This window comes from Gossypium arboreum, chromosome 1 (genome assembly GCF_025698485.1).
Source record: "Gossypium arboreum isolate Shixiya-1 chromosome 1, ASM2569848v2, whole genome shotgun sequence".
Taxonomy (NCBI): domain Eukaryota; kingdom Viridiplantae; phylum Streptophyta; class Magnoliopsida; order Malvales; family Malvaceae; genus Gossypium; species Gossypium arboreum.
The window spans coordinates 113,023,676-113,050,204 of NC_069070.1; the positions used below are offsets into that span (position 1 = coordinate 113,023,676).

Sequence of the window (26,529 nt, forward strand, 5' to 3'; positions counted from 1 at the left end):
TTTCTTGAGTCAAAAGGCATTTGCCTTGAAGATTCTGAATAAGTTCTCTATGCAAAATTGTAAGGAAACTAGCACTCCAGTTGCTGTTGGAGAAAAATTATCAGGCCAAGGTGATTTTGAGAAAGTATGTGAGATAACCTATAGAAGCTTGGTGGGATGTTTGCTCTACTTAATAGCTACAAGGCCAGATATAATGTGTGATGTTAGTCTCTTATCCAAGTTCATGCATTGCTGCAATGTAAACCATTTTCAAGCTACAAAGAGAGTTCTCAGGTACATTAAGGGAACTCAAAGCTTTGGGATAAAGTTTACCAAGGTAGCTAGTATGAAGTTGCTTGGTTTTTCTGATAGTAACTGGCAGGATCGACAGATGACATGAAAAGCTCCTCATGGTATTTGTTTACCCTTGGTTCAACTATTTTTTGTTAGAGCTCCAAGAAGCAAACTGTTGTTGCTCAATCAACAACTGAGGCAAAGTATGTAGCAGCTTCAGGAGATGTTAACCAAGCAATTTCGTTAAGAAAGATCATGGCTGATTTGAATTTACTCCAAAAGGAAGCAACAAAGATTAAATGTGACAACCAATCTGCTATTTCAATTGCAAAGAATCTAGTGTTTCATGGGAAGGCAAAACATTTTAAGATCAAGTTTCATTTTGTTAGGGAAATGGAACAATCTCAAGAAGTTAAACCGATTCATTGCAGTTCTGAAGATCAGCTAGCTGATATCTTGACAAAGCCTCTTTGTGTGTCAAGATTTAAGGATTTGAGAGCCAAATTGGGAGTTTGCAGCATACAAGGCAAGGAGGAGTGTTGAAGTTGGCTTCCATGTAGGCCATGAAACAGAGCAAGATGCCCGAGTCATGCAAGTTGCTGCTGAAGCTCATGCTGATGTTTTGTTACTTTCAAGTGGATGTTTTGCTACTTAGTTAGATATGAACTAAGTTGTTAGCATGCTTGATGTAATTAGGTGCTGATAGATTGATAAATCAGTTTTACCATGTGTACAAGTTAAGTTTACCAAGTTTCTAGGCTACTTAATGGAGTTAGGTACATGTTTAGGTAACAGTTTCATCTTTTTGACGAGCTGAATGCTTGGTATTTGTAATGGCTTTTGCGCCTTTATTCAAGGTAATGAAAAATCTTTCAAAACTTCTTATTCTTCATTTTGGTTTTACTTAAGCAATTTTGTTCATAAAACTCAAGCCGATTTTCTTGTTTGATTAGCAAGTTATTGAAGCTTATTACTTAAGTTTCTGTCAAAGTTTCACATTCTATTTTCTTAGTTCTATCAAGTTCAATACTTTCATGCTCTTGATCCTCTCATTTCCTTAATACTTAGTCTTGAGTTAGTAGACATATCTCCTTTGCTGATCCAAAAGCCATAATTTTATTGAATATGGTTGGTGAAACCGAAGCATAAAAGCAAGCCTTTGCCTTAGCCTTCTCGGTGGTTCTCTTCTTGTGCATTTTGATATGGTGCATAGTTGCATTGTTGAAGAGTGCAGTCACCTCATAGTCTTCCTCGACACCCAATAATCACAACCCTCTATGTATGCTTGCATTCTCATATCCTATGGTTGATAGTTCTCTCTATCAAACACAGATGGGGGTAAGACAGACAAGTTACTTGATCCCGATTCTATTTTTCTCAAAACCTCACAAGTGTATCTCTCAAATTTTCTCTCAGAACTCTTATAAAACTTTTCTCATAGGTCCCTCAAGAAAAATAGCTCTTAGTACCAATGTTGGTTTAGTAGAGAACTAATAGAAGTATAGAAAAATAAGAATGAAAGGGGTGATTGAATTCATTAACCAAGCAACCCTTATATACATGTCTCAAGTAAGAACTTCAACCAAAATTTAAATTCTTATTCCTACTAGTAAGCTAACAAATCTCCCTAGACTTAGTTAAATCTTCCTAGGATTTAGTTTTATTAATAAAAAAACCTTTGCAGCTCTTGAGACACTAATAGAGACGATACAACCATTAGATTCTAGTTTGGACCTTACAACAGCCAACGGTTACATAGGGCTCTTGTAATGGAAGTAAACCTTATGTATACCTATAATTTGGTATTCAATGAACAAGAGCTATATCTAACATTCATTCCGTACAATTGTTCAATTCTTTTAGGAGGAGTGCTAAGTAGTCTAAATGGAGCCATAAATCTTTTCATGTGGAATGATTTGAATCGAGGTTGGATACAAAATCTTCCACTTTACACTGATTACTGTGATAGATATGCATCGCGTGGTGCAAATGGCATATGTGAACAAGTCCCCCTTATGTAGTTGCATGTCAGGCTTTTCATCAAACGATCTCGAGGAATGGAATGCAGTATCAAGATCAGGTGGTTGTAGGAGAAACACACAACTAAACTGTTCTAGAGATGGATATATAAAGGTATCTGACGTAAGAGTGCCGAAACCCAAACATTCATGGTATAATTACAGTATAAGCTTAGAGGAATGCAAGAACCTATATTCGGCGAATTGCTCGTGCTCGACTTATGCTAATTTGGACGTTTCAAATGGAGGAACCGGGTGCTTGCTTTGGTTTACGGACCTTATTGATATTATATACATAATTGAGAGTGATCAAGAAATATATGTGATAGTTGCTGCATTAAAAGTAGGTATGAAATATACACTATCCTTTGATTATTTGATTTTATTATTCTTGTTTCATTGATTTTTTTGCTATTTGCTTTCCAAATAGTTCAAAATGAAAACTAAAGAAATAGAGTGAAAAGAAACAACAGAAGGACGATCATAGTGATGACCTTTTCATTGTTTACGGGTGTGCTAATTGCAGTCCTAACTATTAGTGTCTCAAAGGCTGCAAAGTTTTTTTTATTAATAAGACTAAGTTGTAGGGAGATTTGATTGAGTCTTAGAGAGATTTGTTAGCTTATTAGTAGGAGTAGGAAGTTAGGAGTTGTTAACAAGTAGCAAATTAAAATTTGGTTGAGGTTGTTACTTGATACTCGTATATAAGGACTGCTTGGTTAATGAATTTTGTCATCCCTTTCATTATTATTTTTCTATGCTTCTGTTAGTTCTTTGTTAAACCAACACTAACCACAGTTGTCTTTTGAAAGATGGATAAGAAATTGCTGTGAAGAGGCTGTCAAAGAGTTCTAAACAAGGAATCAGTGAGTTCACAAATGAAGTTAAACATATTGCAGAACTTCAGCATAGGAATTTAATGAAGCTCCTTGCATATTCTATTCAAGCAGATGAAAAGATGTTGATCTATGAATACTTGCCAAACAAAAGCTTGGACTTCTTTATATTTGGTATGTCTTTTGTCCAATCCATGAAGTTGACTTAGTTATATCCCTTGTCTCAATCTCCCAAAAAATTATATTTAGAGTTCTAACAAGCAATAAATGGCTTTTAAGAAGATCAAACTCTAAGCATGTCACTTGATTGGCCAACACACTACCAAATTATCAACCGGATCGCTCGAGAGCTCCTTTATCTTCATCAAGATTTGAGATAAAGAATAATACATAGAGATCTAAAAAGAATAATACATAGAGATCTAAAAGCTGCTAATGTTTTATTAGATAATGAAATGAATCCGAAAATTTCAGAGTTTGGTTTGGCTAGAAGTTTTGGAGAAAAAGAAACTACAGCAAACATAAGCAAAGTGGTGGGAACATAGTAAGTTTACCCGATCAAATCTGATGTTTCATGGCTTTTGTTTTGCAATGGTTACATGTATCAATGTATGCAATGGATGGACTTTACTCGATCAAATCCGATGTTTTCAGCTTTAGAGTTTTAGTTTTAGAAATAGTGAGTGGGAAAAGAAACAGAGGATTCTACCATCCAGACCGTCGGCAAAACTTTCTTGGACACGTAAGTGTCAAACTATGAAACTCTTTTATATCAAAGATAATAAGTTCTATAAATGTTAAAACAGTTTTACTCGCATAGGCGTGGAGACTGTTCTGCGATGGTAATTCAATGGAACTAGTTGCTGATCCAATTAAAGAGACCTGCAATCCCTCGGAAGCACAAAGATCGATCTAGGTCGGCCTACTATGCGTGCAACGTAGTCTCAAGACAGGCCAAATATGTCAAATGTTGTTGTGATGTTAAGTAGTGATGTAACATTGGCTCAGCCTAAACAGCCTGGATTTTTCTCCGAGAGAGATCTGATTGAAGTCACTTCTTCATCAAATAATCAAAACCCATCTTCTAATGATTTTGCAATCACCATAATGGAGGCAAGATAATGAAGATTTCATGTAAATGTTGTGAGTTCTTTTCTTTTATTCTTTTTGGTATGTTTCATCTCTTAGATATGATGGTTGTCATTGTGGGTGTATATTTATGACTTTGCCACTGCTATACCTGGATAAGTTCATTTACTTTGTTCAATGAATTTAATAATTCCTGCAATTTTAATGGTATGTGAATATTGGAAAAATAAAGTAATTTTATGATACTCTAATCACCAAGTTCTAACTAATTATGTTCAACATCATGCACTCTAGCTATTTTGATGCACTACAAGATAATGCCAATGAATATTCTAACACGTGATGAGCTATTATTGTCGCTCGTAATTGTTTGTGTAGAATTTCGGTGATGAAAATTAGAAAGACACAGAACGAAACACAAATAAAAACTCATACAGGAAAATGGAGCAATAGGACAAGATTTCAAAGTGTGTATTAAATCACTATCTTTAATTTACCTCAGTTATACTTGAAGTGCAAATGAATTTTAAGCAAATAAACCTCGATGATAGAATAAAACTCAGTGACTATTTACATTTTATATTAGCAAAAATAGTTCATTAAGCACTAAGCAGAGTATAACAAGAAAATCAATTCTTAAAAGAATTTCTATAATAATTTTTATAGAATAATCTAAGAATAATAAAAGATGAAGGAAAAATAGAAAGAATTTTTGATAATTTTTTGGTATATTTTTTCAAATAAAATCTCAGTTTTATTTATAAGGATTCTCATGTCTCTTTATAAAGACATAAGCTTTCAAAAGATTTTTTTTTCTAAAGAATCACATCTTTAAAGCAAACAATTATTTAACTAATATCTTTTAAATAGATATAACTATTAAAGTAAGAGATTCAATCATTTAAATAATATCTCTTAAATAAATATAACTATTCAAGTAATATTGCTTGAATAATTATAATTCTTTGTAAAAAATCAAGTGATATAACTCTTCAGATTTAAGAGACTTAACTTATTATAAATAGTTAACTCTTAATCAATAACCATAAGACATAACTTTTAATTAATTACATTATTTCATTTAAAGTTATTGGAATACTATAAATATTTAAAATGTTCCAACAATCCCCATTTTCAAAATATTTTAAATTTTGATAATTTTGAAAATCAATTTACAAATGAAAGATGTCTTACAATTAAACTTTCACTTAGTGAAAGCATGTTACGATTAATCGAAATTGCATGGTAGAATAAGATTTGAATCAACTATTCCATTTTCAACACCAGTTAATGCGTGATATCTAGGACACTATTATGATCATATGTATGTGTCTTCTTTTCATCAATGTTGTTAGAACCAAGCCTTTGAGCCTTTAGAAGTTGTCACACTTCACACTCATATAAATAGATCCTATTGAGAGTGTCTTTGTCTTGATTATATAAACATAAAAATTTTTAAAAATATTAATATTAACAACTTAATAGTGATATTAATTAAAATAAAATATATAATAATATTTTTTACCATTTGTAATTGGACGCCAAAATATGTTTATGATTCACACGAAGTAGAGGCATTTACATTTTAAAATGATGAAAATAGAATGAAATCTAAGAAATTACAAACGGTTAGGATAGAAAATTGAGAGAAAAAAACAATTGAGAGATTAGGGTAAAAAATTAAGAATAAAAGGATTAAAGATAGTTGAGAGAATAGACCAATAAGATTGAATAAAAAAATTGAAAGGGTAAAATGTGTATATAGTCAAAAAATTTAACCATTGGTTTTTTTTCAATAGTTGTTGATCCAAAGGTTAAAAAATCAATAGCCCTGATTTTTTAACCATTGGTGATCCAAGAGTTAATATATATATTATTTTTTAAAATAAATCAATTGCATGTGACGGGAGTGCCACGTGGGTATTGGATATAAAAATGATTTCATGGTGCTTTTTTCACGTGGCACTTATTTTTTAAAATTAACCTATTTCTTTAAATTTGAAAAAAAAAAAACCCTAAAACCTAAAATATTTTAGAAATTGCATATTTCCCTAACTTACCCTTTAGATAGGTGGATCTAACATTGCTATAAAGTTCCTGTCCAAAAGTAAATGAAAGAAAACAAAGATGCTGTATGTTTGAACGTAGGAAACTTAGCTATCCTGAAGTTTTTTTTGTCAAAGTTGTAGACCGTTGATGTTTTTGATTATTATCAACGTTGCCAATGTCTTCTTCTACTTGGTCCGATTTGTCAATTTCCCACTAAATCATCTTTCTTAGAAGAATTTTCAAGGGGGTTTATCTGGTGATCTTTTTCAATACCTAACTAGTACTACCCTTTGACTTCAGAGTAATATAGAAGCACTGTTGCAGACAAACACAGCAGAAATTTTATAAATTTCTTAACTTCTTTCTTTTATATGAATGAATCAATGCCTAATTGATTTATCAAAATATGCCATAAATTTATGTGAGAAGCTACTATCGTGGCTCTAATGATGTAATAGTAGATTCATATATTGAGAACATTTCATTTTTTTCTGATATAGAGTCAGTCATAGGCAGATTTCTTTCAATGAAAAACCCAGGCTGCTTTGGTTGCGGCAATACACTGTCACCGCACAACATGAGCAATACTAATGACATGTTTGGTCTGTCAGGGGGGCTTTGTTGCACACATAATAGACCTACATTGATGCATCTTAACACTTCGGTTGCGTTGTACAAGTCACCGAATGCAGTGTCGATTAGTTCTAATGGTCTCTTTCCCATCCACAGTGTCCATGCCTGAAAAGTTGGAACCGCAAATAATGTTATTGTTTGAAACAGAAAGCAAAAGGTGAACTGTTGGTATTTCAGTCTTATAATGTCTTACATGTCCAAGAAGATTATAGTCATGTTCCGGATGGGAAAATCCCCTGTTTTTCTTTCCTGATAGTATCTCCAGAACCAAAACTCCAAAGCTGAATACATCGGATTTCATTGAGAAAAGCCCATCCAAGGCATATTCAGGTGACATATAACCACTGCAGGAAAAAATAAATGCTAGATTAGAACTTCAAAATCAACATGGAATAATGCACTAGACAAGTCTTGCTTATGTACATACTATGTTCCAACCACTCTTCTAGTTTTGGCCCGAGTCTGATCTAGTCCGAACTTCCGAGCCAAGCCAAAATCTGATATCTTTGGGTTCATGTTATTATCTAATAAAATATTGCTTGCTTTGAGATCTCTATGGATAATCCTCAATATAGAGTCATGATGAAGATAAAGAACCCCTCTAGCAATTCCATCAATAATGTGCATTCGGATACGCCAGACCAGTAATTTGCTTCTTGTTTGATCTGCACTCAACAAAACGACATCAGAAAAGAAACAAAATGTCCACCGGAGGGGGAGGTTCTGAGATATAAGGCTCAAACCGAAAATAAAGTAGTCCAAACTTTTGTTAGGCATGTACTCATAAATTAACATCTTTTCATCTCTTCTGATGCAGCAACCAAAGAGCTTTACAAGATTACGATGCTGAAGTTTGGAAATCAATGTTACTTCATTTTTGAACTCTTCCAGTCCTTGTCCGGAATTCTTTGACAGTCTCTTCACCGCTATTTCTTGTCCCTCAATCAATGTACCCTTAAGTTTATAATGTTCAAAATGGTTAAGTAGTGAATGAAATATGGTTTGCAGAATACAACTTATATACCTTGTAAACAGGACCAAATCCACCCTGTCCCAAAATGTTGTTGCTCAAGAAGTTATTAGTTGCCGTAGCTACGGTTGCGAAATCGAACACAGGCAATTCTAAATCTTCCTTTCCATGTTCACCTGGTTGTCACTGAACTTGTATAAGATGGATTGAAAACTGATTATAGAACTTACAGTGTTCAAATATAAACTAAGTGGCAAATTACTCTGGCATTCCATTCAATTTTTCACAGTCAAATTCTGTTTTTCATTTCCAACAAAACATCAAATTTATGATGGATATATTTTGTTATATGATCGTGCTTTTAGTTAGAACTGAATTCTTGTACCTGTTTTTCTGAGCTTTTTCCTCCTAACGTACAACCACAATGCTAGTAGCATCATTCCGCTGGTTATTATGACAGAGATGGCAATGATTGCTGCCTTTTGCTTTTCTTTTGTCTTCCCTTTGTTTTGAATATGATCTGAAAGATTTGATTAATAATAATCGATCAAAAATAAAAGGTTTCATGTTAGAACATATCTCCGAACTGTTTGTACCAATTTTATTTCTGTCTAAATGGAAGATAAAGAAGGAACATTACTCAGATCACAAGTGGCCAGCCTGATATAAAGGTCTTGCCCACCCTCATTTAATTCTGAGATGTCAGTTAAGTCTCCATACCACAGCAAGCAGCCACGGCCTCCCTCTCGGATATCTAAATTTGTGTATGCAGTGCAAGAGCAATTCTTCAAACACAATTTCTCACACTCCTTAAGATCAATGCTAAGGTCAGCCCAAGATTTTGAAGTGTCTGGTATTCTTAGTCCAGTTTGCTTGAGAAAGCTATCTCCACCTTCACATGCCAATGGTGTCCTTCGGGTACATCCGTTTGACCAGTCTACAGAATTAATATCCTCGGGAGATGCTGATCTGTGCAGGAACCCTTCCAAGCATTTACATGGTGGAGATTCATTGGTGTTGCAAGTGGCATATGGTCCACAATAGGCATATATCGAACACTGATCCACTTGTGATGTGGCGAAAACCTCCCAGTCTTTTTTTCTCTCATTCCATATGGTGCGTTGTATTAGACCTGATGGATTCAATAAGTACCTTGTATAGACAGAATGGTTTTGGACCTCGTATTCGTAGTAGATCTCATTCTCATTCCAGACAAACTCAAACGAATATATTGGATTAACTGTAGGCAGTGTTCTTCCTGAAAGATAAGCACCATTCCATGGTCCTGCTCTGAACAATATTTCAGTTCCATTCTTAAGAACGAACTGCGGTAACCCCTGCGGATCGGTCCTGATAGAATATAGACCTGGAGCAGGATTTTGCATACTTTTCCAGGATGATATATGCCAATCAAAACCGGTGACAAAGTTTCTCCCAAGCTTCATTCCTGGTAAAAAGGTATCGCAAGGATAATCAAAACTCTGCCAAAGAAAGTTTGTCGGATCACTATCATTTCGGTCCTTCACTACGAAATTTCCCGAATCCAGGAGCTGTGCAATCGTCTCCTCTACTGCATTTCTTGATGTATTGGAAGACCAAACAATACCTTTGGTGCGATTCATAATTGAAAGAATTCCATTGTGGTTGATACTGAGAACTCCTGAGGCATCAGAAACTGGAGTTTCCCTATTGGCAACCCATACAACAGTCCCAGTTGATACTTTCTTGTACCAAATTCCCACATATCGACTCTTGGAATTTCTGGGACTGAAAAATCCCAGTTCAAAGCTTCCACCAGCTGACACCAGAGTTTCACCATCTTTTATGGATTGCCCTGGAGGTATAGTGTTTAGTGCCAAAGTTGTTGTTGTAAAGAAGAGAAGCAAGCATAGAAAAAGCACCATTAAGAAGGCTTCCTTTATTTCCTAATAACTGGTTTTTCATTTTAAAAATAATTGATGCAAGGAGGTGGAGATAGAAAAGTAAAAGTATGCTTACTTTTTGATGGTTCCTTTTTCCATGTTTTTCGTATTTTCTACAATTGACAATAGCGAAGTTTCATTAGCTCCATTAAGAAGGCTTCATTTATGTCCTAGTAGCTGGTTTTTCATTTGAAAGATAACTGATGCAATGAGGTGGAATTAGAAAAAGTAAAACGATCTCTACTCTTTGATTGTTTACTAAATTTCACAACACCCGAGTTTCATTAGCATTTCTCAACAGTCAATTTATATGGATCAGACAAAAGATTGAAATAGAAAAGTCAAAACTCGACTGTTTCAGTGTGGAGATTACTTCAACGTTTCAGATTACTTTAAAATATATTCATCATAAAAATTATAAAATTATTTTTCGTGCATTATAATTTTTACAATTTTTACTTAACATTCCTTTTACAAGTATTGGTTACAAAATGAGTTTTCCGATAAGAATTTTAACAATACTTAGAGGTTCTAGTAGTTATAAAATATTATTATATAAATAGATAGGTTGTTATATATTTAGATATTTTATTATATATTATATAATAGATTTCGTTGATCTTGGATGTTGATTTGCGTTGACTTTGACGTTGACAAGAATTGACTAGTTAATGTCCGGGGTCAACGTGCCACGATTCCAAAATCTATTTATATAATATATAACTATAAAATCTATAATATGATACAATTATATCTATTTAAATGGCAACCTTTTATACTGATAACAAAATCTATAATATATACTAATTTATCTAACATATTCCAATAAAAATTTTAGTACTTGGTTAGGAATTTTGAAAGTTTATGAAAATAACTAGTTAAAAGTTTTGTCTTTTATGGAAGCTCATGGGAAACTTATATTAATAAGGTATATTGGGAATTTAGACGGCGTTGATTAGAATATGATCTTTATGTTTAATTTTTGTGGGATGGAAGAAAATGTGGGGTTAACCCGCAGGTTAGCATCATAGTTGGATAAAAACCAATGAGAAACGGTTTGAAAAAATTTTAAAATTTTACTTTATTTATATAAAACAAAAAATAAATAATATACATTTTTTTCTCTTATTTTTATAAATTATTTTAAGTTTAATTGTTAATAGATTGTCGCAAGTCTATGTTATTTTCTCTATTTATCATAGAAGCTTTTACTTTTATTTGCTAGAGGAACAATAATTCCACCAAATTGGATTGCTATCAATCAATGTTTGGAATCGAGTGTTCCAATATATAAATCGCAATGCAAAAAGCAATTTAGGTAGAAAAAATTAGTCATATATGTCAATTTCAAAAAGTATTTAGGATTTTAGGTAGTTTCATTTGGAAATTAAGAAAATATGTCAATTTTAAGATAGGTGGCAAAAATGCTTCTTGTAGGAAGCATTTTCGAGTGACATGGCAAGAAATATGAGGAAACTTGGGTGACATGGTAGGAGAGAGGGTGAAAGTGAGTACTGAAAACATGTCTTACGGGGCGCACTTTCACTCTCCCTCTTGCCACATCATCAGAGTGTTTTCTACATCGTCCAATTAAATTTAAAAAATAATTAAAAAATAAAATTAACAATTAGATTGAATTCTAAAAAATCGAGAATCCTGAGATAAAGTATTCTGAAAACCAGAGAGTCTTGGGATAAAATTTATGCCCCATCTTTTCTGTGGCAGAACTGAAATATTATCTTAAAAACGTTTTAGAAAATGCTTCTTGTTAGAAACATTTTTTTGACTTGTCATGTCCGATTTTTTCCAGCATTCTGAAATATGTTTCATATTCAGTGATAAAGTTTCCTATAAAAAGAAGATTGATATGGAGAAGTTTTCATAGTTAAATTTTGAGCAAAAGATTTTCATGTTAAAGAGAACATTATTAATGTTAAAAATATGAAGTTCAAAAATCGACCCACCAAAGTAAATTGGTTCAAGTAAGTAATTTTGGTATTGTTGTTTGAATTTGGTTAATGAGTATTTATTTTTTTGTATAATATTTTCGTTTTAATTTTATATTAAACATGTGAAGTAGATTTTTTTTTACGAAGATGAGTAGACGAATTAGAGCCGTTATTTATTATGACGATTGAATTTGTGACATTAAAATTGGGGTCGTTTTTGTATCAGCTCAATCTATAGAATTGGCTTTCAAGCGGAGTTTCAAGTTGAACAAACTTCTGTTAATAATTAGAATGAAAGTCTTGACTTCAACCCGGAGAAGAATTTAGAGCTTGAAATTTATAGATATCTAACGTCAATGAACCTTATTAGATATGATATATTTAAGCTCAAAGGCACATGGATATCGAGTTAATGCTTGATACGCATTGCTCAACTAGAAATGCTATACTAGAGTTATATGCTTAGTTTGTCGATTTAGAGGAAGGTGGTCCGAGTTTGACAATAATTCCAGTTAATTTGTTTTGAGAACATGAAGTAGAAAGTCCAACCACATAGTTGTATGGTGGTTTCACGTCGTTGTTACAAAGCTCATATTATGGATGCTAGAATCATTAATGGGAAGACATTCCTCGGTTTCAGCCTTCGATTTCAACTTTTGCATACAATCAGGGCTAGTTGGTAACTCGAATGTAGAGACTACCATATGACATTCTGTAAGTGCTTTTGATTTCAACTTCGGGAAATCGATATTCTATATTGAAAACATTTATGCGAGTATGCCATCAAGTTACATGGATGGGCAATCTATAAGTGATTTGTTGTAATTTGATATGTCAAATTAGGCTAATTAAGCTCTCTAATACACTTGAGGAGATTATTCTCAAGCAACTTAAATTTTTTTTATATGTTCTTGTCTATTTTTAGTTTTGTTATTAATAAATCATTTGTATTAGTTTTAAACCATTTTTAGACCCAATTTGGCCAATCAGGCCATGAGGAACCTAACAAGTTGATTGAGTGTTGTAGGTAATTGGGTGGCCCAAAAATGAAGAAAACATTACTTAGAAGAGAGGTATCGCGATATCAAAGTATGGAAGTTGTGATACCCTTGACAATGCTTAAACAAATAGAACCGAGGTTAGCTGCTGTAATATCGCGATACTGAGTAATAGGTATCAGGATACCGAGACATCTCATGACCACCCATTTGAAGACTATTGTGGGTATCACAATACTCAAGGCTAGGTATCGTGATACCACTGGCTGAAGGGTGAAAAAATTACAAAGGCAATTTATGTCCAACAAGCTTAAGTTTATTTTTCACTTAAGGGCAAAATGGTCAACATTAAGTTAAATGTTAGTAGGCTATAAATACAACTTTATAAACCTTTCATTTCATATTTTATTGGTTGATAGTTTACTTTAGTTTTCCATAGTTTTAGGGTTTCTTTTCTTTTCTTTTTTGGATAAGGTTTTCTCTTTTCTTTTTAGGTTAGATTTATTTTTGTTGTTTCTTTTCTTCCTCATTATTGAAGACTATGTAAAAGAGAGATGATAAAACTTTTGGGCTTATTGGATTTCTATAAATTAAATGAGCATTTCTCAAACTATTTACTCTTATTTTATGCTTACCATGTGTTTGATAAAATGCTTGTTAGGAATATAAGTTTGATTACATGCTAAATTTGTTGATGGTTGGTTGACTAGTTATTTGTTAGTTAGGTTAATGTTTTTGTTTGATGTATTGATTGTTCAAATATATCAAAATGCTTAATACACTAGAATTGATGCATTTTATGGAAAATCTAGATAAATGAGACCAAATAAGAGTTCATCCTTAGATAGTGTTAGTGTCTCAATGGCTACAAAGCTTTTCTTTATTAATAAGACTATGTCCTAGGGAGATTTGTTAGCTTGTTAGTAAGAGTAAGAAATTAAAATTTGGCTGAGGTTGTTACTTTAGACATGCATATCAAAGCTGGTGATACTGTTAGCAAGGTAAGGGTTCTTGGGATTGATCTCTCTGATTCTAGATAGGTACAGAAAATATTAGTCTCTATACCCAAGAAGTATGAAGAAACTATTGTCTCTTTGGAGAACACCAATGACTTGACTCAACTAAGATTATTGGAGTTGATTAGTGCTTTACAAGCACAAGAGCAGAGGAGGCTAATGAGGCAGGAAAATTGAAGGCTAAAATGTAGTAGGGTGAAGTAGGAGAAGACCAGAAGTGGAATGGGAAGAAAAGTTGTGGCAGTAGTGGTTCAAAAGCTATTGCAAAAAGTAATGGTAGTGGAAATTCTAACAAGTATTCTTCATGTAAGTATTGTGGAAAACAAAATCATCCCCGTTTCAAGTTTTGGAGAAGGCCAAATGTGAAGTGTAGGATGTGCAACTTGATGGGCATATTGAAAGGTTTTGCAAGGAACCAAGAAATCAACAATAAGGTGGAGCAAATGTTGCTGTTAAAGAAGAATAGGACTAATTGTTTGTTGTCTCTTGCTTTTCATCAAGCACTCTCTATGATAATTGGTTAGTTGATAGTGGTTGCATTAATCACATGACTTGTGATAAGAAGTTGTTTAAAGACCTTGATAGGTCATCGAAGTCAAAAGTAAGGATAGGAAATGGAGAGTACCTAGAAGTAACGGGAAAATGAACAATAGTAATAGAGAGTTGTGCTGGAACTAAGCTGATTTAAGATGTTTTGTTTGTACCTGAGATTACTCAAAACTTGATGAGTGTGGGGAAATTGATAGAGAAGGGATTCAAGGTGATGTTTGAAGAGGGAAGGTATTTGCTCCTTGACTCTAGTGGCAATGAATTATTTAGGATCAAGATGCAGAAGAAGAGTTTCTCATTGAATCCATTTGAGGAGGAGAAAGTGGCATCCAAATGTTAGGAATGAATGGCATTAGACCAAATGGACCTTCTTTCTGAGCAAGTCAAGGTGCTTTGTAACGCCCCAAAACTCCTATTTTTGAATTGTGAAATTATGTCAAATGAGTTAATTTAGTTTAGTGGCTCAGTGTTAATTATGTGTGTCTGAGGTCCTGTGTTAAAATCCCTTCTCTTGAATTTTATTATTTTTGTTTCAACCGGTAACTTTGAATATCTAGCTTATCTATTATTTTAGCTCAATTGTTGACAAGAATGAGTTTGTTGGCTCAGTAGTAAAGCTTCTTCTTACACAGAGGTCTTGTGTTTGAATTCAATGTGTGTGTAAAATGGAAATATTTTTATTCCCTCTTACTGCGTCGCTCATATAGATATAGTTGGGTAAAATCCAAATTCTGATAAGCCTATTAGAATAGCAACACGTTACTTTCTTCTTCTATCAAAATTTCTATGGTATTCTTCTTTTCCATTTTCTTCTATTCTTCCCCATTTTCTTTTGTTTTTGATTTTTTGTTTTCTTTCATTTCGTTGCCACAAAGTCTCTCATGTGGTTCCACTTCTGCCATTTTCTGTTTCTTCACTTAATTTTAATTATCATCCTTGTTTATTCGTTTTTTTCGTTCTATTACGTTTTCCTACATGTGGGTCGTGTGTGATTAAGGTGTTTTTCTTTAGTATGACATTTGGTTAGTAGGTATTTTCTGTTCATATTCTTTAAGCGTTATTATGCGAAGTATGTGGGTTGGTGTGAAGTTTTGGTTTAATTATTTCAAATCTATTGGTGGTCACTAAACTAACTATAAATACGACAAAAGTAAGCGCACCTATCGAACAATAGTATAGCTATAGTGAGTAGGGAGTATCGTGTAACAACCCATTTTTGGTCAAATCGAAACATTGGTCTCGGGACCACAAATCCAAAGTAAAAATAATTATTTTATTATTATTTTAATGTTTTCAGTATGATATTAGGTTAATGTGAAAATTTCGTTAAGAAATTTTATCGTTTGATAGGTCAATTTGATAAAAAAGACTAAATCGCGTAAAGTGTAAAAGTGAAGTTCTATTAGTTAAAAGTATCTAATAGTTATAGAATCTAAAAGAAAAAGTCCTTATGTTGTAATTAGACCATTAATATCATGAGTGGACATATATGAACATATAATTAAGTATTTTAAATGGTTTTATAATAAGGTTAATATGATAAATTATAAAATAAAGGTTAAGTAACGAAACAAAAATATAAAGATGAATTTCATTCATCTTTCTCAACTGTGTATAGTAAAAAAGAAAGCCATTTTAGGGTTTGAAACATTCGGCTACTTCAAGGTTCAATTATAAGTTCGTTTTTGTCCTCTTTTTTATTATTTCTATGTTTTTGTGATCGTTGCAACTAGTATTAGCTAGCCCAGGGACAATTTTGCAAAACTGTTAAAGATTTTCAATGATACCATTGATGAATACATGTGTATTTTGAAGTTTCTTGATAGATTATGAATGCTTGTTGATAGATATACAAGTTTTGTTAAGTGATTTTTAGTGAAAATGTAAAATAAGGATTAAATTGAGAAATGTTGAAAATGTGTGGTTGAAATGTGAAATAAATGAAAAATATGGGCTGCTAGGGGTATAATGGTAATTTGGCTAAGCATGGGTGTTTTGAAATTTGCATGATTTTGTGATTTTGTAAAATAAGGACTAAATTGTAAAAATGTGAAAGTTTTGGGGCTAATATGTAAAATAGCTCAAATGTATATTTTGGAATGAATTTAATAAATAGAGGAATAAGCTTATAGATCAAGAAAAGAGGAATTCAGATTTATATAGGGGAAAAAGCAAAGTAATTGAATAGTCTGTCCGTTTCGTCATTTTCATACACAAGGTAAGTTCGTATAATTGAATTTAAATGTGTGCTTATTTAATTGATGGATGTAATTGAGATTGTATTTGTCTTATTAGTTAATTTGAAATCTTAAATTAAATGTACTGTTAAATAAGACGAGTTGTTGAATAAGACCGTAACTGGGCTATGGCAATCAGAAAATAAGACCATAATCGGGTTATGGCAAGTGAACGTAAGACCATGGTAAGGCCATGGCAATGTATGTGTAAGACCATAGTTGGACTATAGCATCGGAAAATCGATGTACTCGTACCGTAAACATTTATAAGCAGGAGTGGTTTGATAAGAGAATTGGTGAGAAATAGATACGTATTGGTACAGGTATGTACGTAAAACTGTTCAAGTAATGAGTTAGAAGAAGATGAGGACTTATGAGATACTATGTGGTTAAACTTTATGTTAACTCATTGATTGATGCATTAAATGCTAATTATGTTATCTATTTTGAAATGCTAATGAATGATGAGAATATTTCATAATTAAATACGAACTTATTAAGCTTTATAGCTTGCTTTGTTTATTTTTCTATGTTTTGTAGTATTTCGAAGTTAGCTTGGATTCGAGGATCGTCAAGGATTTCATCGCACTATCGGACATCTATTTTGGTACTTTTGAGTTGTGTATATATAGTATATGACATGTATAGGCTTTGGTCATTTTGGTGTGTTTGATGGAAATGTATTTTGAGCCATAAAAGGTAGCTTATGAAAGTTATGTGGTTTGTTATGTATATTGCCATCTGATATGGTTGATATTGAATCATGATACTCAAATGTTTATTATGGTATGAGGTATTTATTTGGTTGAGCTATGTTTGTTGTAGGTTGGTTTTGGATGATGAATTAGATGAATTATGGTACATGATATATATATGTGAATTATGTCTAGTAAAACAAGTTGAGTTGATAGGTATTTGAATAAGTAAATGGCATTGAATTGAGTATTGAAATGGTTGAAATAGACATAGTATGATTTGTATATTGGTTGATGACTTGTGGCTGCATATTTGTGTCTTGAAATGGTACCATTTGATTTATGTAGGTACATGCAAAGTTGGGTGACAAATTGGCTTAGTAAATAGCCTAGTGACAAATTGGCTTAGTAAATAGCCTATTTTTGTCCACACGGGCAGAGACACGGGCTTGTGTCTCAATCGTGTGTGACACACGGTCATGTTATACGGCTGTGTGTCAAGTTAGTATGCTCTAAGTGGCCTCATACTCGGGTGCGTGACTTGGTTGTACGGCATAAGTCAGTATACCCTACAGGTTTCGCACAGCTTAGCACACGACCAGGCACACGGGTGTGTATGGCCATTCTTAGGGCACATGGGCGTGTGTGTTGGCCATGTAACCTAAGTCAGAGAGTTACACGGGTCGGACATAGGTTGGAACACAGCCATGTGCTTCCAATTCGAATGTCCACACGGCCTGTGACACAGGCGTGTCTGGTGGTCATGTGAGACACACGGCCTGGCCACACAGGCATGTGTCCTCTGTTTTGAGAAAAAACTTTCAAAGTTTCATGAAAGTTTCTTGAGTTATCGGTGTAGTCTCGAACCACTCCCAAAGCATGTTTAAGGCCTCGTAGGCTCGTATTAGGGACAAATTAATTGAAAATGAATGATGAATGATTGAATTGAAAAATTGTTTGCTAAATGAATGTTTAATTGTTTATAAGTACGATAATACTCCGAAACTCTATTCCGGCAATGAATACGGGTGAGGGGTGTTACATATCGTATCCACGAGGACTAAAAGTACTAGTAATTACTATCTTCTTATTATCTAGCAGACAAATTGGGGTGACGTGTTTTAATCTAAAATTACTAAACTAATTTATCTAACAACGCAACAAAAAATGAATCAAGGAAAAAATCGAATAATAACCAATGAGATAGACAATACCTAGGAAAGAATCCACCTAAACTTCACCTTTCATTATGAATATTAATTAAATGATTTATTCACTTGTGTCTTGATCCGTATAAATCCCTAAATTATGTTAATATCTCTTTCGTGAGTAAGAACAATTGACTTTAGATTGATTAATTGAAATCTCTTTCTAATTAAAACCTCTATCGTCACATTAACTCGATCTATGAATTCCCTTATTAGATTTGACTCTAATCCGGCAGATTTATGTCGTCCTATTTCTAGAATTGCATGCAAGTCTACTCAATTATGTTAGATCCACTTTTAAACAAGGACTTTTCCTCCACTGAAATAAGCACATTAAACATGAATTAATATCTCAAAAATATAAAAACAAGAAATAAGCATACATAATTGAGAACAAGAATCAGGTATTTATCATGTAAAAACAGGAATTAAATAAGAAGATTCATCATAGATTTCATCTTCCTTAGGGTTTAGAGTTTAAGGTTTTGGGGTTTAGGGTTTAGGGTTTTATGGTTTAGGGTAGTTCATAATCCTGAATAGAAATATCTTAAAGTCAGAAAAACCACAAGACATAACGTAACTTAATGAAGTTTCAAAAGAGATTAAAAGGAGATTTTCGATCTTAAAGGAGATTGATGCATGATATTCGTAACATGTTTTAAAGATTTATAAGTGAAACGTTCTTGAGACTAACTTATTATCACGATTAAGACAAGTGTACCTATCGAACAGTAGTATAGTTCAGCAAGACCGGATTGTCGAACCCAAAGGAACTACGAGTACTAGTCTTTACTTCCTTTTTATTATCTAGCCTAAAAATTAAGAGGTTTGTTTATCTAAACTAATTACTAACTAAGAATGCACAGAAAGAAAACTCGGGAAAATACTTTTGGGAAAATTCGATTGATTGAGACAATACCTAAGGAAAAATCCACCTAGACTTCACTTGTTATTTGACTCTGAATTAGACGATTTATTCATTTGACTTCATCCGTAGAAATCCCTAAGTTATATTATTATCTCTCTCGAGACTAATAACGTCTAACCCTTGGTTGAATAGTTGAAATCTCTTTCTAATTAACACCTTAGAATTGCATTAACTCGATCTATGGATTCCCTTATTAGGTTTCACCCTAATTTGGAAAAATCTTGTCACCCTATCTCTCGGCGCGCAATCAACTCCGCTTAATTATGACAATTTTACTCTTAGATAGGGTCTATTCCTCCTCTGAATAAGAGCGTTAACTTGAATCAATATCTTGGAAGATTAAAACAAGAATTAAGAACACATAATTAAGAATACGCCAAATATTTATCATACAATTCAGATAATAATAACAAGATCTGTCTTAGGTTTCATTCTCCTTACATATTTAGGGGGTTTAGTTTATATTTATGAAAGAAAACATCTGAAAAGCATAAAGATAACAAAACATAAGAAAAACCAAAACTCCTGAAGAAACTTGAAGGGAGATCTCCAGTCTTGATGATGAATCCGGCTCTTGAGATGGATCAATCGACTTTCCTTGAGTAATTCCTTGCTTCCTACTCTGTGTCCCACTCCTAAGTGCCTCCTCAAGTGTTTGAATAGGATTTTGAATGCCTAAGAGCCCTAAAATTTGGCCTTTTCTGAATAAGACTAAACTTGGGCTCGGCAGGGACACGCCCTTGTGACACGCCCATGTGTGATTACTTCAGCCCTTGGTCAAGGCTGTTAAATAGGCATGGGCGTGTGGTCTACCCATGTAAGTCGTGCTTCAATCCTTCTAAATTGACACGACTGTGTAACACGCCCGTGTGAGGAAGTCTAGGCCGTGTTATTTTCCCATGAAGATCTATTTTCTTTGTTTTCGCATTTCTCGCTCTTTTTACTCTCCTATGCTCACCTAAGTATAAAACATGAAATTAAAGGATTAGAAGCATCGAATTCACCAAATCTAAGGAGAAATCATTTGTAAATGCGCTAAGCATGGGATAAAAATATGTATAAATTACGGTTTATCAGAGATCCACTTTCGAGTTGATTCTGATGGTTTTCTTTAAGTGTTTTCTTATCTTCTCTTATTTCCCCCTTATATCTTATTCTAATGGGTATTTATAGACTTTAGAATGTTCAGAATCCCTAAAAATTGGTTTTTTTTTTGTGTATTTGGGAAGTAGGGTGCGAAATGGACACGGGCTGGCACATCGGCATGTGTCCAGCCTGTGTGAAAATGCCAGGCTGTGTGGATCCTAAAAACAGCTCTATTTGTCCAATTTTGGCTCTTTTTTGCACATTTCACTCCCAAATGCACTCCTATGTATAGAAACATTAATTTAAAGGATCAAGAGCATCAAATTCATTAATTTGCATAATTTATCATCCTAAAATGCATTAAGAATGAGATTAAAATATGTTACTTTTTTTATCTTATCATCTATTTAGGTGAAAATCATGCAACAAATACTCCTCCAACAATTTGAAGTGTTTCAAGAATCGACTTAGTATTGGGTAAGTGTTTGAATATCTTAGTTTAAGGGTTATTTCGTTAGAGTCATTCATTGTAACAACCCGATTTAGGGCCTAATCGGAACAGTGGTCTCGAGACCATAAATTCGAAGATTGAAAAAATATTTTTATTATTTTTACGAGGTTATAGTATGGTTATATTAGTGCATGAAACATTTGAGGAGTTAATTTTAATGTTTTCAAGCCCGATTGCGAAAAGGGACTAAATCGCATAAAGACAAAAGTTGCATTTTAGTACCCAAATGTGATAGATAGATAGAGAACTTAAATTGGAGGTCCTTAAAGGGAAATTAGACCCTTGTACAATGGCTTGGCCGGCCATGGGGAGACAAATTGGAGAAGAAGGTCAAAGTTAGGTGAGGATTAGGTCATTAATTTTGACTAGTTTTATATTAAACAAAACAAAGGCCATTTCTTCTTTATTTTCTTCTTCTCTATCGATTTTTACCAGCCATAGGAGAGGTTTGAAAGCTCAAAAATCTGCAGCAACTTGAAGCACTCATAAGTAAGTGATTTAATGAGTTTTCTTCAAGATTTTTACATTTTTGAGACCCTTGAAGCATGAGCTTTCAAATGGGGGTGATATCTTACAAAATAGTCAAGATTTTAGGATTTTTCCATGGATGTATTTGTGATATATGTTGAGTTTTTATGGAAGAATATAAGTCCTAGTTGTGTTATAAACAACTTTTGTGAAATGTGTTAGCATGAAAACACCTAAAGGGACTATTTTGCATAAGTTGCAAAATAGGTGGTTAGTGTGTGAAATAGTGAGAATTTTGGATTGATCTAGTAGTAAAAAGAGTTTATCTAGGCTTGAAATACGAAGAAATCCGATAAGAATTAATTTTTGGGCATAGGGGTAAAATGGTCATTTTGCCAAGGCCTAGGGGCAAAATGGTCATTTTACCAAAGTAGTAAATTTTAGATGGCCTAATTGTGTTTAATGACTGAATGAGTGCATCTTGTTATTATAGATCAAGACTTGCCAAAACCGAGCCTAGGTCGGGGCAAAGCCAGGCAATTCGATTAAGCCGATTAGTCAAGTACTTTTTGTTAACCGAGGTAAGTTGTATGTAAATGATACAACTATATTATTAATGCATGTATTCGATTGTTATTGATTTGATATAGCATAAATTTGTAGAATTGGAACAAAGCATATGTTTTTATGATTGAGAAAGTTGAAAGATCCAGTAAGAACCCCAGGAAACAAACTGGATATTCATGCCATGACATTGGGTTATGTGAGAGCCAGTATAAGACCATGCCTAGGACATGGAATTGGCATTGAGCTGAGGGCTAGTGTAAGATGTTTCTGGGACATGCATCAGCCGCATCATGATAGTCTGTGTAAGACCACGTCTGGGACATAGCATTGGCGTAGAGGTGAGTGCCAGTGTAAGACATGTCTGGGACATGCATCGGCCTCGATGATGTTAGCCAGTGTAAGACGTGTCTGGGACATGCATCAGATAAGTTTCGTGCTAGTGTAAGACATGTCTGGGACATGCATTAGCACGTATACACAAGAGCTAGTGTAAGACCATGTCTGGGACATGGCATCGGCCTCGATAGAGATAGTCAGCGTAAGACCATGTCTGGGACATGGTAGTGGCAACTTAACCCATGTTTTAGGCTTATAGAATATCCAGTTGTATTCCAAAAGGTTCAACTTTAAGTGTTAAGAAAGAGATTTAATAAGGAAAGTATGATGATGTTGTAAGAAGAAAGAGATTTAATAAGGAAAGTATGATGATGTTGTAAGTGTTACAGGTACCTATTTGGTATGCATGAGTAATGAGCTCGATTAGAAAATATGATTTGAGTTTATGGTAATGAGTAAGTCCAGTTTATACTTACTTTTGAGCTATGAGCATAATTGATAAATGGTGAAGTTGTTGTTGTGTATATATTTATATGCAACTTACTAAGCTTTATGCTTACTCTCTTTCCTTTCCCTTTTCTTTCAGTATTGCCATTTTGTTCGAGGATCCCTTGAAGTCAGAGATATCGATCACACTATCAGCCGTAATACTCGGTATAGTTGGATTTATATTTTTGATTATGGCATGTATAGAGTTAGACTAGGAACTTGTATTATTAAGAGAATTATTCATGTATTTTTGGCTTAAGTCAAAGGCTCTTCACTTTGTATCAAGTCTGGAATAATGGCTATTATTCATTTTGACGAATGCATATAATGTTCTGTCTATGGATGAATTGGCGTCCATTGTGATGAAATTTGTATATTGACATGATCTTACGTAGGTTGTGCAAAATGGGTGACAAAATGGCTTGGGAAATAGCCTAGTTTGTCCACACGGGTAAGACACACGGCAGCAGTCTCAGGCCGTGTGTGACACAACTCACACCCATGGGTGTGTGTTATGGTCGTGCGTCCCCTGCACTTAAAACTTTAAAGTCATTTTAGTACATGGGCAAGCCACACGGGCGTGTGCCAATGCAGTGTCATAAAGTCAGTATGCATGCTAGTGGTACACGGGCAAGAGACACGGCCATGTGAAGGACACGGTTATAGGGCATGGGTGTGTGCTTGGGTCGTGTGGTTTTGGAAGAATGCCTATGTTTTCAGACACGGGTTCGGGACATGGGCGTGTCCCTAGCACACAGGCGTGTGCTCTATACCCACACGGGCGTGTGGAGCCTTGATGCATGAAATTTTCTAAGTTTTTTCATAAGTTCTCAGTTGGGTTTCGAACCACCCCGGATGTATGTTTTGGGCCTCGTAAGCCCGTAAATGAGACTGATTGCTTGTAAAAAGAGAATTTTTTAAATTGTTTGAGATTTCACGGCCCATTTTTATACATTTGGTTGAGTTTAAGTCAGGTAGCACCACGAACCCTATCCTAGCATCGGATACGGGCGAGGGGTGTTACATTCATTCAGTTGAATTCTCCGATTTAGTTTGGAATGAAGATTTTGATTCAGTTATTATGTAATTCATTAATCGTTTTTGTGGTGATTATTGTCTATAGACCTTGGTGCTTCTATTGTGACAACAATTCAAAAAATTGTAAGGTGTGGAACCCTATTTTCGAAAAATCAGCAAACGACACAAAGCTAAAAACCTTATTGTAGATGCCACATGGCTATGTGCCAGACTATGTGGGCCATTTTTAAATAAAATTTAGTTAGGGTCGTGTTTCAAGTACGTATCGAGGTTAGCTACTTCGTAGGGTTTGTTATGTGTTACATATGATTCCGATATATGAAATCTGGGGTGCTGATATTGTATGTGTAACATATGAAAGCATGTCTATAGTATAAATTTTGCATATAATCTGTAAGTCTGAGAATTCTCTTAGCATGTTTCTAACCTGTTAAAGTATGATTAATCTGTGAGCATCTAAGTATGTATTATGTTTCAGCACGTGCATTGGGGTGGGATAATTATGTGAAGGAAGAAATATTATGTAACACCCCTAACCTTATCCATCGCCGGATTAGGGTTAAGCAGCATTACCAAACATATCTAAACACTTCGCATTCATTTCATCGACATCATAGCATCATAGTCAAACATTAACATGAGTCCCTTTCTCAGGTCAAGGAGACCTTAAACATGCATTAGGAAGAGGTCGGGACTAAACCGAACATGTTCACAACTTTCAACACTTAGGAAATTTTTTTCTATTCAGTTAAGGTCACACGCCCGTGTGACCAGGTCGTGTGCCTTACGCAGGTATCAGACACACCCATGTGAACCAGTCGTGCCAAAACAGGGTGACTATACTGACTTTCACCCACGGCCAATAGGCACGCCGGTGTGCTATGGTCGTGTGATACTAAGCTAGCTACTGACTTTAGCCCATTGCCATATGACACGCCCGTGTGTCAAGGCCGTGTAATTTTTAAGAGAATACTGCTTTTCTTACATGGCCACAAGGCACGCCCGTGTCCCCTGACCGTGTGGCACAATGCAGGCTTGGTTTAAGCCAACTTGCCACCCATTACGGGTCAACCTACAACAAGGAAACAAACATACATGAACAACCCAATCAACCATTCTTTATGCTAAAACATATATCATTCATGCCATAGTTGCAAATTAACATCACATAACATACTTCACAACTACTAGCCTATACATGCCATACTTTAAATATTTACATTTTCAAAAGTACCAAAATGAGATCGATAGTGTAGTGACAATCCTCGACTATCCCCGAGCCTTCAGTAGCTACAAGAACTGTAAAACAGACAGTAATCACACAGAGTAAGCTTTCAAAAGCTTAGTAAGCTCGTACTCAACACATTCATAGTATATAAACATAAAATGATAACCTATGAGGATTTGCACAATTTCAATCCATATAACTATATCAACTCAAAGAGATTCATATACTTAACATCATCTACCACTTAGGCATTATACAAAACTGAAGCTTCCCGTACTTATTCACTTTTGTACTTACCTCATGTTGAATGTTATAAGACTCTCCATAAGTTATTCGTGTTTTACACATCAGCACACTTAGTGCTATAAGGTTAGCTGAAGCTAAATATTTTCGCACACTTAGTGCCATCTCAAATAACTGAGACTAAGTCGGTATCACACACTTAGTGCCTTAAGTAGTCGAAGCTAGTTAAATCGCACACTTAGTGCCAAAGCTAGTTTAAATCGCACACTTAGTGCCAAAGCTTCCGATTCATCACCATATTATGCAATTCAATTATGTACAACCCATGTATAATAAAGGCATCAAAACTTACCTAACATCATATTTTAAGTACGAACTTACCTCGTACTCGGAATTTGTCGACTTGGACTGTTTATTCTACAATCTTTGATTTCCCTCGGTCTAAGTCTGAATTCCTCTTTTCTTGATCTAAATGTATTCAAAATTAACACTTTTATTCACCAACTAGTTCAAAACAATCCATATGTACACAATTAGGACATTTTGCAAACCAGTCCTCATAATTTCATATTCGAGACTTTAGTTCTTATTTCATAAAATCACAAAATAAACATAATTTGCATATACACAAGCTTAGCCGAATTCTCCTTGTACTCATACTAGTCCACACATTTCATTTATTTCACAATTTAGTCCTTCAAAATAATGTTTTCACAATTTAGCCCAAATTACTCAATTTCATCAAAATCCAAAAACAAAACATTTAAACCCAACATCAAGCTTCCATAATTTATCAACTAACATCACAAAGCTAACATTTTCATCAATGGAACATTTCAAAATCATCACCAAAATCGTAAATTGAAGCATGGGTTCGATAGTATACGAAGCAATGATTACAAGAACATAGAAATTATCAAAAACTGAGCAAAACACATACCTAATTCACCAATTCAAAGTGTCGAACCCTAAGTGAGCTTTCTCTTTTCTTTTTCTTTGTATTTTCGGTGGAATAGCATGAACAAATGACTAATTTCATGCTTTTGTTTTATTTTAATTACTTAATAAACATTTTCCCATTTTGCCCTTCTATAAACAATTATAAAACCTTCAAATGAATGGTTGTTTTAGTCCATTAACATTCCCAATGGACAAATAACAACATAAAGACCCTTACTTTAGAAAGCCAACTC

At 34.1% G+C, this 26,529-nt stretch overlaps 1 protein-coding gene and 1 pseudogene across 2 annotated transcripts; one reads left to right on the plus strand and one right to left on the minus strand.

Moving 5' to 3' along the window:
- The first annotated feature begins 2,262 nt into the window (after positions 1 to 2,262).
- Positions 2,263 to 4,249, plus strand: LOC128280760 (G-type lectin S-receptor-like serine/threonine-protein kinase SD1-1; annotated as a pseudogene).
- A 2,356-nt stretch (positions 4,250 to 6,605) lies between these two features.
- LOC108481884 (G-type lectin S-receptor-like serine/threonine-protein kinase At4g27290) lies at positions 6,606 to 10,091 on the minus strand. Of its 2 annotated transcripts, XM_017784951.2 has the most exons (7): positions 8,509 to 10,091; positions 8,254 to 8,388; positions 7,923 to 8,044; positions 7,642 to 7,852; positions 7,326 to 7,563; positions 7,092 to 7,242; positions 6,606 to 7,003 (listed from the first exon to the last, which is right to left on the minus strand). In XM_017784951.2, exons 1-7 carry the CDS (start codon positions 9,770 to 9,772, stop codon positions 6,698 to 6,700), a joined length of 2,427 nt encoding a protein of 808 aa, XP_017640440.1. In that variant the 5' UTR covers positions 9,773 to 10,091; the 3' UTR covers positions 6,606 to 6,697. The 2 variants fall into 2 exon arrangements, with proteins under 2 accessions (XP_017640440.1, XP_052886471.1); XM_053030511.1 differs by having other exon boundaries at positions 7,326 to 7,852.
- Positions 10,092 to 26,529: the final 16,438 nt, after the last annotated feature.

What these genes read in the sequence shown, in the direction of transcription:
- LOC108481884 (XM_053030511.1), bottom strand. Translation starts at nt 9,772, where the DNA reads ATGGTGCTTTTTCTATGCTTGCTTCTCTTCTTTACAACAACAACTTTG. An exon ending in GAAAAAGCTCAGAAAAACAG is followed by an intron (nt 8,045 to 8,253) that starts GTACAAGAATTC and finishes AGTGACAACCAG; the next exon opens with GTGAACATGGAAAGGAAGAT. An exon ending in GATTTGGTCCTGTTTACAAG is followed by an intron (nt 7,853 to 7,922) that starts GTATATAAGTTG and finishes TATAAACTTAAG; the next exon opens with GGTACATTGATTGAGGGACA.